The sequence below is a fragment of the Chlorocebus sabaeus genome, chromosome 21, assembly GCF_047675955.1.
Source record: "Chlorocebus sabaeus isolate Y175 chromosome 21, mChlSab1.0.hap1, whole genome shotgun sequence".
Lineage (NCBI taxonomy): Eukaryota > Metazoa > Chordata > Mammalia > Primates > Cercopithecidae > Chlorocebus > Chlorocebus sabaeus.
The window spans coordinates 75836239-75854444 of NC_132924.1; the positions used below are offsets into that span (position 1 = coordinate 75836239).

General features: G+C 37.7%; 2 protein-coding genes across 5 annotated transcripts in view; one reads left to right on the plus strand and one right to left on the minus strand.

The window, feature by feature from the left end:
- The window catches only part of CCDC146 (coiled-coil domain containing 146), a 204337-nt gene that overhangs the window by 121986 nt on the left and 64145 nt on the right, over positions 1-18206 (minus strand). The gene's annotated exons all lie outside the window — the stretch shown is intronic.
- FGL2 (fibrinogen like 2) lies at positions 9946-13689 on the plus strand. Its single transcript, XM_007982378.3, has 2 exons — positions 9946-10649; positions 12820-13689. Exons 1-2 carry the CDS (start codon positions 10037-10039, stop codon positions 13524-13526), a joined length of 1320 nt encoding a protein of 439 aa, XP_007980569.1. The 5' UTR covers positions 9946-10036; the 3' UTR covers positions 13527-13689.

Consider the following 18206-nt stretch of genomic DNA (forward strand, 5'->3'; position numbering starts at 1 on the left):
ACTGTTCTGTGCAGCCTTGAGACATGGCACCCTGTGTCCCAGTTGCTCCAGCTCCAGCCATGGCTAAAAGGGGCCAAGGTACAGCATGGGCTGTTGTTTCAGAGGGTACAAGCCCCAAGCCTTGATGGCTTCCATATGGTGTTGAGCCTGTGGGTATGCAGAGGGCAAGAATTGAGGTTTTGGAGCCTCTGGCTAGCTTTCAAGGGATGTATGGAAAAGCCCGAATGTCCAGGCAGAAGTCTGATGCAAGGGTGGAGCCCTTATGGAGAACCTCTACTAGGGCAGTTCAGTGCAAAAATGTGGGGTTGGAACCTCCACACAGAGTCCCCACTGGGCACTGCCTAGTGGAGCTGTGAGAAGAGGGTCATTGTCCTCCAGGCCCCAGAATGGTAGATCCACCAACAGCTTGCACTGTGCACCTGGAAAAGCCACAGGCACTCAATGCTAGCCCATGAAAGCAGGTGCAGGGGCTGTACTCTGCAGAGCCACAGGGGTGGTGCTATCCAAGGCCTTGGGAACCCACCCCTGTGTCAGTGTAGCTTGGGTGTGAGACATGAAGTCAAAGGAGATTCTTTTGGAGCTTTAAGATGTGATGACTGCCCTGCTGGGTTTTGGATTTGCATGGGGCCTGTACCTACTTTGTTTTGGCTGATTTCTCCTTCTTGGAATGGGTGTGTTTATTCAATGCCTGTACTCCCATGTATCTTGGAAGTAACTAGCTTGTTCTTTATTTCACAGGGTCATAGGTGGAAGGAACTTGCCTTGTCTCAGATGGGTCTTTGAATTTGAACTTTTGAGTTAATGCTGGAATGAGTTAAGGACTTTGGGGAACTGTTGGGGAGGCATAATTTTGTTTTGAAATGTGAGAAAGACATGAGATTTGGGAGGGGCCAGAGGTGAAATGATGTGGTTTGGCTTTGTGTCCCTGCCCAGATATCATGCCTGTAATCCTAGTACTTTGGGAGGTAAGGCAGGAGGATTCCTTCAGCCCAAGAGTTCTAGACTAGTCTGGGCAACATAGTGAGACCCCATCTCTTAAAAAGATTAGCTGGGCATGCTGGCATATATATACCTGCAGTGCCAGCTACTTGGGCAGCTGAGGTGGGAGGATTGTTTGAGCCCAGGAGGTTAAGGCCACAGGGAGCTGCTGTGATCATGGCACTGCACTCCAGCCTGTGTGACAGAGTGAGACCCTTCATTTCTCTGATTTGTAAATGGGAGATTTTGGAGTGGCAGTAGTTAGGGAAGTATGTTAAAAGACAAAGAGAAACAGAATGAAGGACAGAAAGAGGAAGCTATCTTCTCTGTCCAGGCAGCATATATCTAACATAGCAATAGTTATAGTCATGTGCTGCAGAAAGATGTTTTGGTCAACAGTGAACCACATATAGGATAGTGGTGCCATAAGATTATATTTTTACTGTACCTTTTCTGTTTAGATACACAAATACCATTGTGTTACACTTGTGTACAGTATTCAGTATAATAACATGCTGTACAGATTTGCAGCCTGGGAGCAACAGGCTATACCACATAGCCTATGTGTGTAGTAGGCTATACCATCTAGGTTTAAGTGCACTCTGTGATATTAGCACAACAAAGAAATTGCCTAACACTGCATTTCTCAGAACGTATTCCTGTCATTAGCAGACTCATGACCGTAGATACTGTGCCAACTTTGTGGTCTAATTTGGAATTAATGACTCTAAAAATGTCCATTTTGGAGTTAGCAAAAGGAGAACCTAATGATGTGACAAAGTGAAAGGGAATTGAGGAGTTCAGAAAAGGTGTCCTTACTGAACCCCACATAAGGTGTTGCCTGTGCCCAAGGCTGGGTCTGGCTTGAAATGCCTTCATCTGCAACTTAAAGCACCACAAAGTCAGGGATGTATCTGTTTTTCACCCTTATTAATCTCAGGGCTAGTATACAGCCTAGTCCAATAAATGCAAAGTAAGTGTTTGTTGAATGGATGAATAGCTAAAAAGAAGTAGATCTGTACATTTTCTAGTGGAATTAATGATTTAAAGTACAGTATGAATTTATATTTTGATGATCTGCTTTGCTATATTGCTTCTAATTAATAACATTTAGAATCATAAAATGTTACACCTGAAAAGGACCTTACAGATCTCTAATCAGACCATTTCATATTACAGATAAGAAACTTAAGGCCTAGCTTGTTAAGGCTTAGTTCAGTGGCAAGAAAGTTACTGGAAGGCTCTTCACTAAGAACATATATTCAATGACTAACACCCTAAGGCTCTTTTTTTCTATTATATCTTTCTATTTTTTGAGATGATCACAGTAATAAATGATTTATTTTAAATCTCTATTTGTATATGACTGACACAATTTATGTGTCTATTTTGCTGTTTTCTTGTGCAATAGCAATTGTTACAGCTGAACTTTGTATCAATTGTCAAAATACTGCCTACAAATAAACACTATCAAAATAATTTTGTGTTAAATACACAAGCAGAAAAAGCTGTGTCAAATAATGGTGGGTAGTTTCATATAAGATAAGGGTCAAGCAATTTTACATCTGTTGATAATAATCATGAAGTAGTTTTTCTACCCTGAAAAGTTTTCACTGCAAATAACAGAAAATGACTTAAATCATACAAAATATCAAACTAGAAGTAGAACAAGAAAAAATAAATAAGATAATGCTATACCTCAGAATGTTATACTTTAAATCATGTTTTAAAAGACTTCCTTAGAAGAACTTAGATGAGGAGATACCCATGTATTCCAATGTTTACTGTTAAAACTACAACATTTACTCCATTTAATAAATTTTCTTTAGTTACCAGCACAGTGGAAATGGCCTTTCAATTAACATTTATTGAGAGTTCACATGATGACATCTATGGCTCATAAGATAAACTTAAGAATCTTTAAAAAAAAGAATTTCAAAGAATGCAATGACCAGCATTTAAAAGACATGCATTGGCATGAAATTATTTAGTTAGCGGGAAATTCGTAGTTTAATATTTTCACTTTGCCATAGTAGTTTAATTGTTTCAGCAACACTATTATTTGTGAATAAACTGAAATATTAAATTTCTAAGCTATATTTTATGACTAAACTTATATTTAATGGATTATATAACATATCTCATAATGTTATATATGGCATGACATTATATAACACATAATACATAAATATGTAATAGGTTATATATTATATAAATTCATGTTTATATATGTATGTTTCTTTTTTGGAGATGGAGTTTCACTTTGTCACCCAGGCTGGAGTGCAGTGGTGCAATCTCAGCTCACTGCAACCTCCGCCTCCTGGGTTCAAGCGATTCTCCTGCCTCAGCCTCCCATGTAGCTGGGATTACAGACACACACCACACTGCCTAATTTTTATGTTTTTAGTAGAGATGGGGTTTCACCACGTTGGCCTGGCTGGTTGAACTCCTTACCTCAAGTGATCTGCCTGTCTTGGCCTCCCAAAATGTTGGAATTACGGGTGTGAGCCAGTGCCCCTGGCTATATGTTATTTCAAAATGCCAAAGACAGACAAATAAACAAACCCCCCAAAAAACACAAGTGATAAGCAGGTAAAATCAAATTAAGCATCTTAGAATAAATATATAGACAGTTTCAAGAATTTAAAGCCCTGGATTTTGTAACAATATATGGTCAATCCTTATTATTCATGGATCTTGTCTTTGTGATTTGCCTACTGTCTAAAATTTATTTGTAACCCTAGAATTAATACTTGTGGGACCTCTGGATCATCTATGGGCATGCACAGGGTGGCAAATATGTTGATCTGCCAAATACCCAGCTGAAGTCAAAGAAGGCAACTTTCTGCCTTCTTTTAGATCTCATACTGCAAACTGGTATCCACTATGCAGTCTATTTAATTAGTGTCATGTTTTTCACATTCTTGTGCTTTTTGTTGGTGATTTCACTGTTTAAAATGGCCTCTGACTTATCTGGAGAAATTGGCTGAAATAAAAGACATTTTAAGAAACAATAAAACAAAACGGCCCCTGAGTGTAGTGTTGAAGTGCTGCCTAGAGGGGTTTTTGTTGTTGTTGTTTATTTGTTTTTGGGACAGCGTCTCACTGTATTGCTCAGGCTGGAGTACAGTGGCATGATCTTAGCTCATGCAACCTGTGCCTCCTGGGCTCAAGTGATCTTCCTGCTTCAGCCTGCCAAGTAGCTGGGATCACAGGTGTGCACTACCATGCCTGGCTAATTTTTTGTATTTTTGGTAGAGATGGGGTTTCACCATGTTGCTCAGACAGGTCTCAAATTCCTGAGCTCAAGTGATTCACCCACCTCAGCCTTCCAAAGTGCTGGAATTACAGGCGTGAGCCAGCATGCCCAAGTTCTTAAGCTCAAGATGGCTGTGATGTGTGTGATGGAAAAAACACATATGTTAGATAAACTTCTTTCAGGTTTGAATTATAGTTCTGCTGGCCATGAGTTAGTTCTACATGAATGAATAACATATATTAAATAGGGTGTCTTTAAACAGAAACACACTTAAAATAAGGTTATATATTGATTGGTTAACAAAAATGATGTGACCAGAGGCTCCTAGAAACCTAATGTTAGGAGCAATGGTTCAGTATTTGCTAATTCAGTATTCACAATGACTTTATAGGAAACAACTATCATGAATATGAGAAATGAAGGCAAGATGTAGAAAGCCACAACTGGATTCTCCTAATTTCTTTACTTTGATTTTATTATTTGTTTTGTTTTGGGAAAATAAGCAGCAGCTTAAGATCAATCTCCAATACAAGAAATAAAAATTCCTGGGCTCAAGCGATCTTTCTCCTTAGCCTCCTGAGCAGCTGGGACTATAGGTGCACGCCAGCATGCCTGTCTAATTTTTAATTTTTTTGTAGAGACAGTGTCTCACTATGTTGCCCAAGCTGGTCTTGAATTTTTGGCCTCAAGTGGTTCTCCTACCTCAGCTTCCCAAAGTGCTAGAATTACAGGTATGAGCTACAGCACCTGGCTGGTTATATGAAACTTCCTAAGTCTCTGGAAATTTAGGGAAATTACAGTAAATTAGATGTCATATCCCATGAACATTTTGGATCCTTCATGATCCTGGCTTGGTGTGGAGTACATAAGAATTGATTTTGTTGATAGGTATTGACTGATGAACTTTCCAAGACTCTTGTGGAATATTCCAGTTCCATAAAATTTCAATCTGAGAGGCCCTGGATACTCCCACTTAAGACCTGTGCCATTAGCATATTGGATAACTATGTTCTGTAGTTTCATTAATAGTGGATATCTGTATGTTTCTGCCCTATACTTCAGTTGATCCAGAAATCTGAAGGATTCCCATAATAGATCTTTCATTGAAGGTCCATACTGGAAGATTTCTAGTCTGAAAATCTCATCTATGCCAGAATGAAGTACCTGCAAGTCATACACAGAGCCTACCAACTATTATTCTAGCTTTAACCAAAATCAGGCAATTCTTGTTCTGTGGGTTGTGGAAATCATTTTTTAAAATTCTTTTCACAAAATTTATAATGAACAAGGACTAAGACCTCTAAGGAATATTAAAATAAATATTTACTGTTGACATTTCAAATTAAGTAGTTTAAAAAGTGAATGTTTTAATTTTCTTATCAGAAAAGCACATATTCTTTAAAGAGCAATTAAAGGTTTCTGAGTTTAATAAATCAGAAACTACAAATGTTAAATTAATAAGCTTAATATCAATGAAAGGCTCTCAATACTATAAATATGACTATCATTAAATTTACTTTCTTCTTTTGGTACAAGTAGAAACACAAAGGGTTTCCTTGGGGAAAAAAAAAAAACTTTATTAGGGGAAACAAAAATTTACTTTAGGAATCTGATCCAGGTATAGAAAACGCAGATCCTCTCTTAAATATACTTTGTGTAAGCAAAAAGGAAGTCTAAACATGTGAATATAGGCTAATGAAAGTAAAATTTCATATGTGGCTTATAGAAATAAATCTTGCTACTTTAAAATTCCACCATGTGTTGGTGTTAAATAATTTGTTTAAATCTAAAAAACAAGTCTATAAGTGAGTATAATGTGTCAGTGCTGGGTCAAGGACGGATTCGGGGTAGAAAGGAAGATTCTGACACTGCCATGAGGAATAAGCAGCCGACACTAGGAGTCAGGGTAGGCTCAGCATGAGAGAATCCAGAAGGGCTTTCAGCAAGAGGGAAGAGGCAGAAGGTCAAGTCACAGGGTGGGAACTCCTAGTACTGAAGGACAAGTCAGCTCTTCAGGTTTCGATTTTCTGATGGCCTAGTCCTGCTTGAAACCCTCTCTTTTCCTGGTATTCATGACGCTCCTGTACTGTCCTGGTTCTCATCCTATTTCTTTGGCCATCCTATTGATTCCTGTGATTTCAAATTGACATCCACATCTATTCTGTGTCAATATTCATACCTAGATGTCCACTCTTTGCTTGATATTTCCATTTGGTGGCTTGTTAATACTTAAAACCCAATGTACTGAAAAGAGAAATACTACTACCATCTCTCCAACCTACTGCTACCTCTGTCATTAGAATGCTATCATCTAACTGCAATCAGAGGCAAATTTCAGAGTTCTCCCTCTCCTTCTAGTTCTCACCACTTATCAGATCCCATGGCTTCTATCATGCCTTGGCAATAATGCCTCCATCTCCTTTCCTACCCCTCCTGCCTCCACACTGGTTCACCTCTTATCTAGTGCCTGCTACCACACTACTAGCTCTCACCTAAAATGCCATTTGCCACTGATTTCTAGCAGAAGATTCATTCCCAAAAGTAATCCTAGGGGTGGGGGAAAGGATTTTATTTTCCTTGCTCAAAAACCTTCAGTGGCTCCCCATTATCCAAGCATTGCTTTAAGCACAGGCTTTCCACGTAGTTCTAACATACCCTCCCCATGTTATCTTTCCTCCTACGTGGCAATGTGGCAAAGAGAAAAGATATGAACTTTGAATCGGATACAAGTTTAAATTCCAGCTGTCTCTTAAAAACTCTAAAACCAGAACTGAAAACTGTAAAATGACCAGGCAAGTCATTTATGGCTTTGAGCCGTTTCTTTGCTCATCTGCAAGTGCAGGTAGGAACTGTTGAGGCAGCACAACACCCTGCCACCATGAGCTATACACTTATTAGGGGAGTCGAGCCTCTTTCACGCAGTAGTCACTCAGCATCTGCCTTCCAGTCAGTGGCCAAATGACTTTCTAAACCGAGAACCTAGCAGATCACCTATCAGTGTCAATGAAACTGGTCAATAGAGCAGTTCTGTACCCATATGTCGGGGAATTTTTATGGATCCTGAAGGGACAGAAGCCAGTTCTGAAAGTGCATCCAAGCTTTTTAGGTGGAACTGTGCCACTGGCCCTTGGTTAACTGCGGTGTGACTAGCCAAAAACCAGCAGCAGTGCTTGACATGCAAATTTCTGATTCAAACAGATGAACCAAAAGCCCACTACAAGAGTCCAAAAGCTACACTTCTGTTAGGTTTAGAAACTTTAAAAAGTACTTAAGATTTCATTTGAAAGTCCAACGTGAAGAAAATACCAGGTCCTTAATGCCCCTTTTTAAGAAGGAAAAAGGGATTTTTGTCTGATTTGTTCACCAGTGTGGACCAAGTGCCTGGAATAGGGGCTTTGCATGCAGAGGGCGCAGAGTTAATTTATAATGAATAAATATATAGGATATCAATATATGTATGAGGAATGAATGAGTGAATGAAAGTGCCTATGGCATGCATCTTATATATGCTCTAGCATAGTGCTGAGTACACAGAAGATCCTTAATAAATACTTTACTAACTCAATGTAGGGATTTATACTCTAGTCAGTCAAGGACATTTAACAATGCCCTTAAGGACTAGAAACTAAATATCTTTCCTATATATTTCTACTTGACAAAATGTTTTTTTAAACCTATGTTGTCACCATTTCTCCTTTTTTAAATTATCTATTGTTTCATTTCTTACTTCCCAAAAGGGAAGTGTCACAGCTTGAAAATAGGTGAAGAGAGAGAAATGAGGTTAGGAGTTAGGGGATTAAATAGATATTTTTAGCTAAAAAGTTTTTGTCTAAAATTGAATATATTGAATGGAATGAAGAGAAAAACAATTTTTGAAAGAGCTGTATGAAGATGGAAGAAAATAAGTCATAAGGTGTGTAGAACATGTTTGACCAATTTGTTTGGGAAGAATGTTACATTTATACACTGCATTTTTTTTTCTTAAGTGCTCCAAGTTTTTTTTTTTTTTTTCTTTTTTGGGGGGTGGGGTGGGGGTGGGGGGATGGAGTTTCACTCTTATTGCCCAGGCTGGAGTGCAGTGGTATGATCTAGGCTCACTGCAACCTCTACCTCCTGGGTTCAAGCAATTCTCCTGCCTCAGCCTCCTGAGTAGCTGGGATTACAGGCACACGCCACCACGCCCAGCTAATTTTTTTTTTTTTTTAAATAGAGATAGGGTTTCACCATGTTGGCCAGGTTCATCTCGAACTCCTGATCTCAGGTTATCCACCTGCCTCGGCCTCCCAATGTGCTGGGATTACAGGCGTGAACCACCACGCCCAGCCAAGTGCTCCAAGTTTGCGTAACTATCATTCCTGTACGAGGGAAGATATAGCTAAATTCCTCCGCTACAGCTACAGGAACAAAGGCTCAGTAACGTTGATGATTTGTTTATACCATCAGAGGTAGAACTAGGGTTGGAAGCCAGGTCTCCTGAGTATGTGAGAATAAATACAGTCACGGAAGTGTAAAGAGAGTCTGCCAACATTTTGAGAACGTGAATAGGATTTGGCTAAAATTAAGAGGATATATAGAAAAGTCACAGGAAATCAGGTTAAAGAAACAAATATGATATAGGCTACAGAGTGTTTTAAGTAATACAATAAAACATTTAGATTTTTGCCCATGTCAGTCATTTTGTCAGTCATTTTGAAATTATTTTTGAAGCAAAAAAACCCTTTTTAAACAAGAAATCTTATGAGATGTCAACATGCAAAACAAATTAAAAGGAGGTGGTTTCTCTAATTGAAGCTGTTCCTCTTTCCTGACTTCAGCCTCTGAAGAGAAAGTTACAAAATGATTATCATTAGTACTGCACGTTTTGAACAAGCTGATATACCAAGTGGCCCAGAGAGCAGATGGAGGAACCAGCGTGGAGACAGAAGCAAGAGGCCGGCCTGCCAGGGCTACCTGCAGAAAGAAAGGGCAAAGATGTTATAGGCAAGAGAAGTTCAGGACGGAGACTGGCATAGCTCAAAGATTCACATTTGAGCGGCTGTGGAAGATGACAGTACAATTACCAAAATGTCCAAGGGCAAAGGAGGCAGCTATTGGTTTTGATGAAAGACAATGATGTCCTTTTAAATGGGTCTTAGGCACTTAGACATTTATATACACTATGCTACAGACAAAGGAATAGAAAGTAGCACTTTTTTCTCTACTAGTTTTCTTCTCTTTTTCAAGTAGATGAAGCAAAAGTCAATTACAATAGTCAGAAAGCTGTACTTTGTTATACTTAGAAACTTCTAAAAGTGCTTAAGATTTCACCTGAAAGTCCAACATGAAGAAAATACAGGCTCTCCCATGCCCCATTCTAAGAAGAAAAAAGGACCATTTTCATTTTAGTAACGTTTCTGTTCTGCAGACAGTTTGGATAACTAGCTCTTACTTTTTATCTTTAAAAACTGTTTTTCCAGTGAAGTATAATTATTTACTTCAAGCATAAGTATACCAAATTATTTTAGAAATGTAAGACTTTTCTTATGCTTGATAAAATATAGTATGAAAGTGATTCTTGTTGACTACGTACATTTGACTATAATAATTTCAATGCATGTTATTTCTGTTGAGAGTAAGTTACAGTTTTTGGCAAACTGCCTTTGATGAGGGCTATCTCCTCTTCCTGTGCGTTTCTAAAACTTGTGATGCAAACGCTCCCACCCTTTTCTGGGAACACAGAAAGCCTGACTCAGGCAGCTGCCGCTATTAAAGCAGCTCCAGCTCTGCACACTCCCTGCTGGGGTGAGCAGCACTGTAAAGATGAAGCTGGCTAACTGGTACTGGCTGAGCTCAGCTGTTCTTGCCACTTACAGTTTTTTGGTTGTGGCAAACAATGAAACAGAGGAAATTAAAGATGAAAGAGCAAAGGACGTCTGCCCAGTGAGACTAGAAAGCAGAGGGAAATGCGAAGAGGCAGGGGAGTGCCCCTACCAGGTAAGCCTGCCCCCCTTGACTATTCAGCTCCCGAAGCAATTCAGCAGGATCGAGGAGGTGTTCAAAGAAGTCCAGAACCTCAAGGAAATCGTAAATAGTCTAAAGAAATCTTGCCAAGACTGCAAGCTGCAGGCTGATGACAACAGAGACCCAGGCAGAAATGGACTGCTGTTACCCAGTACAGGAGCCCCGGGAGAGGTTGGTGATAACAGAGTTAGAGAATTAGAGAGTGAGGTTAACAAGCTGTCCTCTGAGCTAAAGAATGCCAAAGAGGAGATCAATGTACTTCATGGTCGCCTAGAGAAGCTGAATCTTGTAAATATGAACAACATAGAAAATTATGTTGACAGCAAAGTGGCAAATCTAACATTTGTTGTCAATAGTTTGGATGGCAAATGTTCAAAGTGTCCCAGCCAAGAACAAATACAGTCACGTCCAGGTATGTATAATAATGTTTTCTTATCATATGTTCATAAATGTTATAGAGTATCTATAAACATTAATCTAAGTTAAATAGATGACAGATTAAGTCTTTTATTTATCAAGGTGCACAGGAAAAGTAATTATCTTCTCAAATATGACCACATAAATAATATATGACCTAATTATAAAAATCATAGTTTTGTATCCACTAGAAGTCACTTTCAATTTTAAGATCTTATTTGCTAATGCCAGACCTACATGCAAGCGGAAGTAGAGAGAATTTCTTGATGTTTTAGTGCATTTAACTTGTCTCTTCAATGAGGTGTTTGAAAACAATAAAGATAAGATTCACAATTGTGCCTTGTTTGTTGGAAATCAGTTTTTCTTGTGATTGGCTCACTGCCACTTCTCATGGCTAAAGAGGTCTTTGAAAGATTTTAGCAATTAATCTGTAGTTCTTAATCCCAACTATCTGGAGAAAATGGGAGAGTTTACAGATGGAATAAAAGCAGTTTCATATGTGTGCAAACATTTTTGCTTTGAGACCTACTGGCACAAAAAATGTTTTAAGGGGAGAGTTTTGGCATGCCACTAAGGGAAGGAATATATTCTTATTTCTCTTTTACCTGAAGTTAGAATTCAAGCAGATAAAAGTCGAACCCATCCTCATCATCCAAATTACTTGAATTAACTTTAATAAACACATGTGAAATTCCACAGACTTAATCGCCTACTCCACCCATGAACTAACAGTGGCATTGGCTCCCCAAACCTTGGCTTTTCACCTGAGTCACTGGGACCACTGTTGCTGTCTCCTTATACTTGGGAAAGCCATCTCTGCATTTGGAGCTCTACTTACCGTGAATGTGAGGTTGAAGGGACAGGGTGGAGATCACTTTCATTTAGAGACAGTATCTCAGGCATGCTCCATCCCCAGGGCATCTGCCAGTGAAGGAGGGAAGGGTCATATTTTCAATGACCTCTGTTGCTAATACTTCTGGCAACCTGCATCTGAATGTATATGGCACACTGCGAATCTGAGGTTCACCTCTTAGGTGACATCTGTGGGTATACATTAGATTAGATGCTGCATGGCAACTTGTCATGATATGAACAAGACTCTATTGTCTATTTTTCTTCTAAATGTTTTGGGGGAAATAACTGAATATTCTGAGCTCTAAATATACAGGGATAGATTTGTATGCCTTAGGGTATCTCATATTAAATTTACCTTATTTGTCACACATTTTAACAAAAACTATCTAGGAGTAAATATGTCTTTGATTCATACAGAACTTTGTTACTGATTATTATGCTTATCCTCAAAATAGTCACCTATTGTTTCTTTCTAGAAACCCAACATGTGAAATAGTGGCTACTTTCCTAGATAATACAGAATAAGAATATTGGTATATTATTGAAAAAGATATTTCTTTTTCACTTGAGCTTCTTTATATAGTTGTCAAGTAAAATAAACATGAATTTATGATCAACCCTATCCATTAGGATTTTAACACATCATTTGGAATATATCCTATAAAACCTTCTGACACTAGAGGCTATCAGCCCCTTTAGGTGAAAGACAATAGAAGCCTATGCTTCCTCTGTATGCATGGAATACAGTTCTGGGAGAGTAGGAATCATCTGATTTTTAGGACCAAGGAATGCAATGATTGAGAACAAAGCTTTGCTGCCAGCCAGATCTGAGTTAGTGTCCTGGCTTTGCCACTTAAAGCTTGTGTGAAGTTGGGCAAGCCACTGACCTTTATGCCTAAATATCCTCACATACAGACTGGCAGTAATGCTTACATCATAAGGTCAATGTTCAGATTCAGTATGAAAATGTTATCCAGTCTGGCAGCATGCCTAGAACATATAGGTAGGCCTCACTAAACAACACTAAATTATTAAAACTGTAATTTATTATTTTCTTATTGTTGTTTGCTGTTGATGCTGTCATTATTACTACCAACCAAGAGTATATTAGAGGTCCTTTCTGCTTCATAACATCAGGTTCTTTTTCTGAGGCCTTAACAAGCATTTGCTAAACAGGTTCAAGTAAGTTTAGTAAAGTTTCATTACTGCCATTGATTGAATTATCAAACTGCTTTTGTACATATAAAGAATTCTTCAGATGCATGGTTTCTATTAACAAGATCCAATGCCTTCCTTTTCTTCCTCTTCAGTTCAACATCTAATATATAAAGATTGCTCTGACTACTATGCAATAGGCAAAAGAAGCAGTGAGACCTACAGAGTTACACCTGATCCCAAAAATCGTAGCTTTGAAGTTTACTGTGACATGGAGACCATGGGGGGAGGCTGGACAGTGCTGCAGGCACGTCTTGATGGGAGCACCAACTTCACCAGAACATGGCAAGACTACAAAGCAGGCTTTGGAAACCTCAGACGGGAATTTTGGCTGGGGAACGATAAAATTCATCTTCTGACCAAGAGTAAGGAAATGATTCTGAGAATAGATCTTGAAGACTTTAATGGTGTCAAACTATATGCCTTGTATGATCAGTTTTACGTGGCCAATGAGTTTCTCAAATACCGTTTACACGTTGGTAATTATAACGGCACAGCTGGAGATGCGTTACGTTTCAACAAACATTACAACCATGATCTGAAGTTTTTCACCACCCCAGATAAAGACAATGATCGATATCCTTCTGGGAACTGTGGGCTGTACTACAGTTCAGGCTGGTGGTTTGATGCGTGTCTTTCTGCAAACTTAAATGGCAAATATTATCACCAAAAATACAGAGGTGTCCGTAATGGGATTTTCTGGGGCACCTGGCCTGGTGTAAGTGAGGCACATCCTGGTGGCTACAAGTCCTCCTTCAAAGAGGCTAAGATGATGATCAGACCCAAGCACTTTAAGCCATAAATCACTCTGTTCATTCATCCAGGTATTTGTTATCTAACAGGACAATTAATTCCTTCAGCATTTTAGAATATGCCTTGTTTCATATTTTTCATAGCTAAAAAATGATGTCTGACTGCTAGGTTCTTATGCTACATAGCATTTGAAATAAAGCTGAAAAACAATGCATTTTAAAGGGGTCCTTTGTTGTTACGCTGTTATCCAATGGACACTTGCAAGCAATTAGGAATATTGAGAATTATACATTAGATTTATTTATAATTCTTTTAATTTCTATTAATTGAAACATTTTCTATTGCTTGTATTACTTGCTATATTTAAAAAATAATTGTTGGCTGGGTGTGGTAGCTCACGCCTGTAATCCCAGCACTTTGGAATGTCAAGGCGGGCAGATCAGTTGAGGTCAGGAGTTTGAGACCAGCCTGGCCAACATGTGAAACGCTGTCTCTATTAAAAATACAAAAATTAGCTGGGCATGGTGGTACATGCCTGTAATCCTAGCTATTCGGGAGGCTGAGGCAGGAGAATCACTTGAACCTGAGAGGAAGAGGTTGCAGTGAGCCAAGACTGAGCCACTGCACTCCAGTCTAGGTGACAGAGCGAAACTCTGTCTCAAACAAAAAAATAATAAATTTATTCAGTAGGCTAGATTCTACACTAAGTTATCTGTATTTGGGCCATGATTTAAGCTCATCTGAAGGTATATCACCCTTTTCAGGCTATAATTATTTGGGTAATCTTCATTCTGAGATAAACTTTATTTAGCATTTACTTTGCAACAGAACAACCCTACAGCATTTTAGTTCCCAGACTAAGGGAACTAATACATATATAATTAAACTTGCTCATCTATCATTCATGAAATGTAAAATAATTATCATTCAAACCGTTTAAAAATGTGGTAGCATAATGTCACATTATGCTACATTCAGAAAGCAATGTAACTGTGAAGACCAGGTTTAAAGGTAATTCATTTACAGTTTAACTCCTTAGATGTTTGATGTTGAAAACTGCTTTAACATGAAAATTATCTTCCTCTGCTCTGTGTAAACAATAGCTTTTAATTTAAGATTGCTCACTACTGTACTAGACTACTGGTAGGTTTTTTTGTTTGTTTGTTTTTTGTTTTTTTCTGGCGGGTTAGGGGTATGTGGGGAATGAAGCATTTACTTACAGGCTATAATACTCTGAGGCCAATTTTATATCCAAAGCAATAATATCATTAAGTGATTCACTTCATAGAAGGCTAAGTTTTCCTAGGACAAATATAAAACATGAATTTTGAAATATATAGAACAGTAGTTCAAATACTATATATTTCAACCCTGACTGGTAGATTGCTTATTTTACTATTAGAGATTAAGAGAGAGATTTTTACCCAAACAGAAATATCTGTAATTTTTATAATTCATTCAGTAATTCTGGAATGCTATATATAATATTTAAAAGACTTTTAAAATGTGTTTAATTTCATCATTGTAAAAAAGGGATCATCTCAGAGAGAACAGCAATATTCTTCATATTTTAAAAAATGCTCTACAGTAACATTTGAAGTAATTCGCTGTAGTGTATGCCAGTCCTAGAAATAAGTTTTTAAGTTTCTGATGTCTGTTTCTAATACACTAACCAAGTTTTCAAAATATATTTACAAAGATGCATCTTTACCCATTATTTTAAAATGATTAAGGAGGATCATTGCTTCGGGTAACAAGCTAATTTTGCAAATATTAGGCCCTTACAGAACTATTTAGTCAAAAAGAGATATTCCTTTAAAATACATAACCCAAAGCTTTCAGTTAAACATGATATATCACAAATGCTATTAAAATGTTAAAGCAAGAGGAATGCAAATAGCATTAAATGATGACCAAAATGTAAAATATTGTAGATTTCAAAAGCTGTGTATCTATTAGGTGGGATACCAAATGTAAATAATGTAACTAATGTTGTTTTTTCAGTTTTTGCTTTTTAAAAAAGACTAAAAACGTTTTGATATTATACAATGTGTTTGTTTCAGATAAGGTCGTTTTCATTTAGTATATATAATTAATATGTGTATAAGTTTAAGCAAATTCCTGTAAGTAAAAATGGATTTATCACAAAATACAGTTCTAAAGAAAGGTATATATGCTCATATCCAGAGTGTCCATTGATTTAATGGGAACGAGGTATAACTTCAGGAGAATTTTGCACCTAATTCACTAATCTATGTAAATATCCAAAAGCTTGTTCTATCTTTCCGCATTATTTCAAGGGATCATTTTATTTTTCATTCTACTTTCACAGCACTTTTCTAGTAAATTCTGTAACACAGAAATTCCGTCTTGGAATCATTTCATGTTACCAATAATTCTAGACTTTTATAACATTTAACATGTTGATGGAAATAGCTATCTGCTAGAGTCTTTTGCCTTAACTATTCACTAACATATGCTAATGTTCACAAATATGGATTGACTATTTACAAACATTAGAATCTTGTCTTGGTTCCATTTTGATGGCTAATATTTGTTATCTTACTTAAGACTGTATTTCTGATGTTATCATTCCTTGAAAATATTGACTAAAACTGGGTCCTTAGAAATTCCAGGTGGAGCTGATTTACCGATGACTGAGGGAAAAAATCAAATTTTACTGATAATAGTAATGCTCCAAATCAATTAATGACACATCTGTTCAATAAAGAGCTTAAATATACAAAACATAAGAAATATCTGAGCAACAAAATTTGCGGTCTTTACTTTTGAATAGCTACCCAAGAAAAGGTTTTAAAGGTAAAAGTTATGAGTAATGTCATCACAATAAGCTCTTGTTTAAAATTCTTTTCTTTTATGTATAATTAGGTTTATGTTTCATGTCTTTTAAAAACCTTATAAAAGATTTAATTATCACATCTATTCTTCAATTTGGAAACATTAAATATTTTTGGTTGTAAAATAATATTTATGTACTTGTGTCTGAAAAGTTGTAAAATGCTTACCTAAGCTAAACAATATCTGTGACTCCCAAGACTTTAATGAGTACTATTTCATTAACAAGAAGTCAGAGGCAAATAGAGGAACACCATTATCTTACTTCTCTCTAGAATACTGTTGAAACATTTGAAATACAAAAGTTTTGGTTTCATTTTGTGGCATTCAACTTCCTCTCCTCTTTTTCCGTTATTAGTGTTGCTGCTCTGGTTAGCCCTCATCATATCCTCAGGACAACACAAACACACCTGAATAGTCTGCACCTCTGGTTTCAGTCTATTCCAGTCCAACTTTCATCCCTACCAGGGGGATTGTTCAAAAGTACAATTCAGATCATGTTATTGTCCCGCTTAAAACTTTCAACAATGCCTTATTTTCTATAAGATAAAATCTAGCAAATAAGTCCCTTCATGAACTGATTTTTACTACTTATACTTCTGCCATACTAAATGCCTTGTTGTACTCAAACCAACCATGTTTTCTAATGTTTTCACTGCCTTTAGTATACTGTTTCCTTGGTCTAGATAAAATGCCATCCTCTTTCTTCACTGGGTTTTGTCTTATCACCCATGATTAACAGCAGGAACTCAGGAGCTGGCCTTCCTGGTTTGAATTTCAGTTCCACTATTTGCAAGCTGTATGATCCTCAGCAAGTCACTTAATGTTCTTCGGTTCCTTCAATTATAAAATAGGACTAGTAATAGAATCTGCCTGATAGAGTTATTGAGAGGATTAAACAATATATATAAAGCACCTAGAACACATATAAATATATTTAAAAAATCATCATCACCAGCTGGGTGTAGTGGCACATGCCTGTAATCCCAGCACTTTGGGAGGTCGAGGTGGGCGGATCATGTGAGGTCAGGAATTCAAGATCAGCCTGGCCAACATGGTGAAACCCCATCTCTACTAAACATACAAAAATTAGCCAAGTGTGGTGGCTCACGCCTATAGTCCTAGCTACTCAGGAAACTGAGGCAGGAGAATTGCTTGAACCTGGGAGACAGAGGTTGCAGTGAGCCAAGATTGTGCCACTGCACTCCAACCTGGGAGACAGATACAAAAAATCATCCTCAATAGTTTTTTTTTTTTTTTTTTTTTTTGAGACGGAGTCTCGCTCTGTTTCATGTTAGCCAGGATGGTCTCGATCTCCTGACCTCGTGATCCGCCCGCCTCGGCCTCCCAAAGTGCTGGGATTACAGGCGTGAGCCACTGCGCCCGGCCCTAAATAGTTATCTCTTATTGGCAGAGTTCTCTGATGACAGTAGGTGAGGTCCTGGCACCTCGCCTTGATCCTATGCCAGCCTATATATTCCTTATTATCTATTATTCAATATTGTCTAAGTTCTATCCTAAAATCAATCTGTTTGAATAGGAGTAAAGGAAATTTGAGATATGAGTATTGTTATTCAAAGTGATTAATAATATGTTGCCACAGAGAAAGAGTTGTAGTCTAAAGAGGCCATGGTTATGATTGGGAAAGTAGTGGGCAGGGTCAAATCTGAGGATTTGAGAGATTGTGAACATAGGTGAGAAGCAATTACAGCCAGGGAGAATATGGCAAGACAGGATCAAATACAGTAAGTCTTCACTTCACGCTGTTGATAGGTTCTCGGAAACAGCGATGTTAAAACAACATACCATGTAAGAAAACCAATTTTACCATAAGCTAACTGACATAAACAAGAATGAAGTTCCTATGGCATAC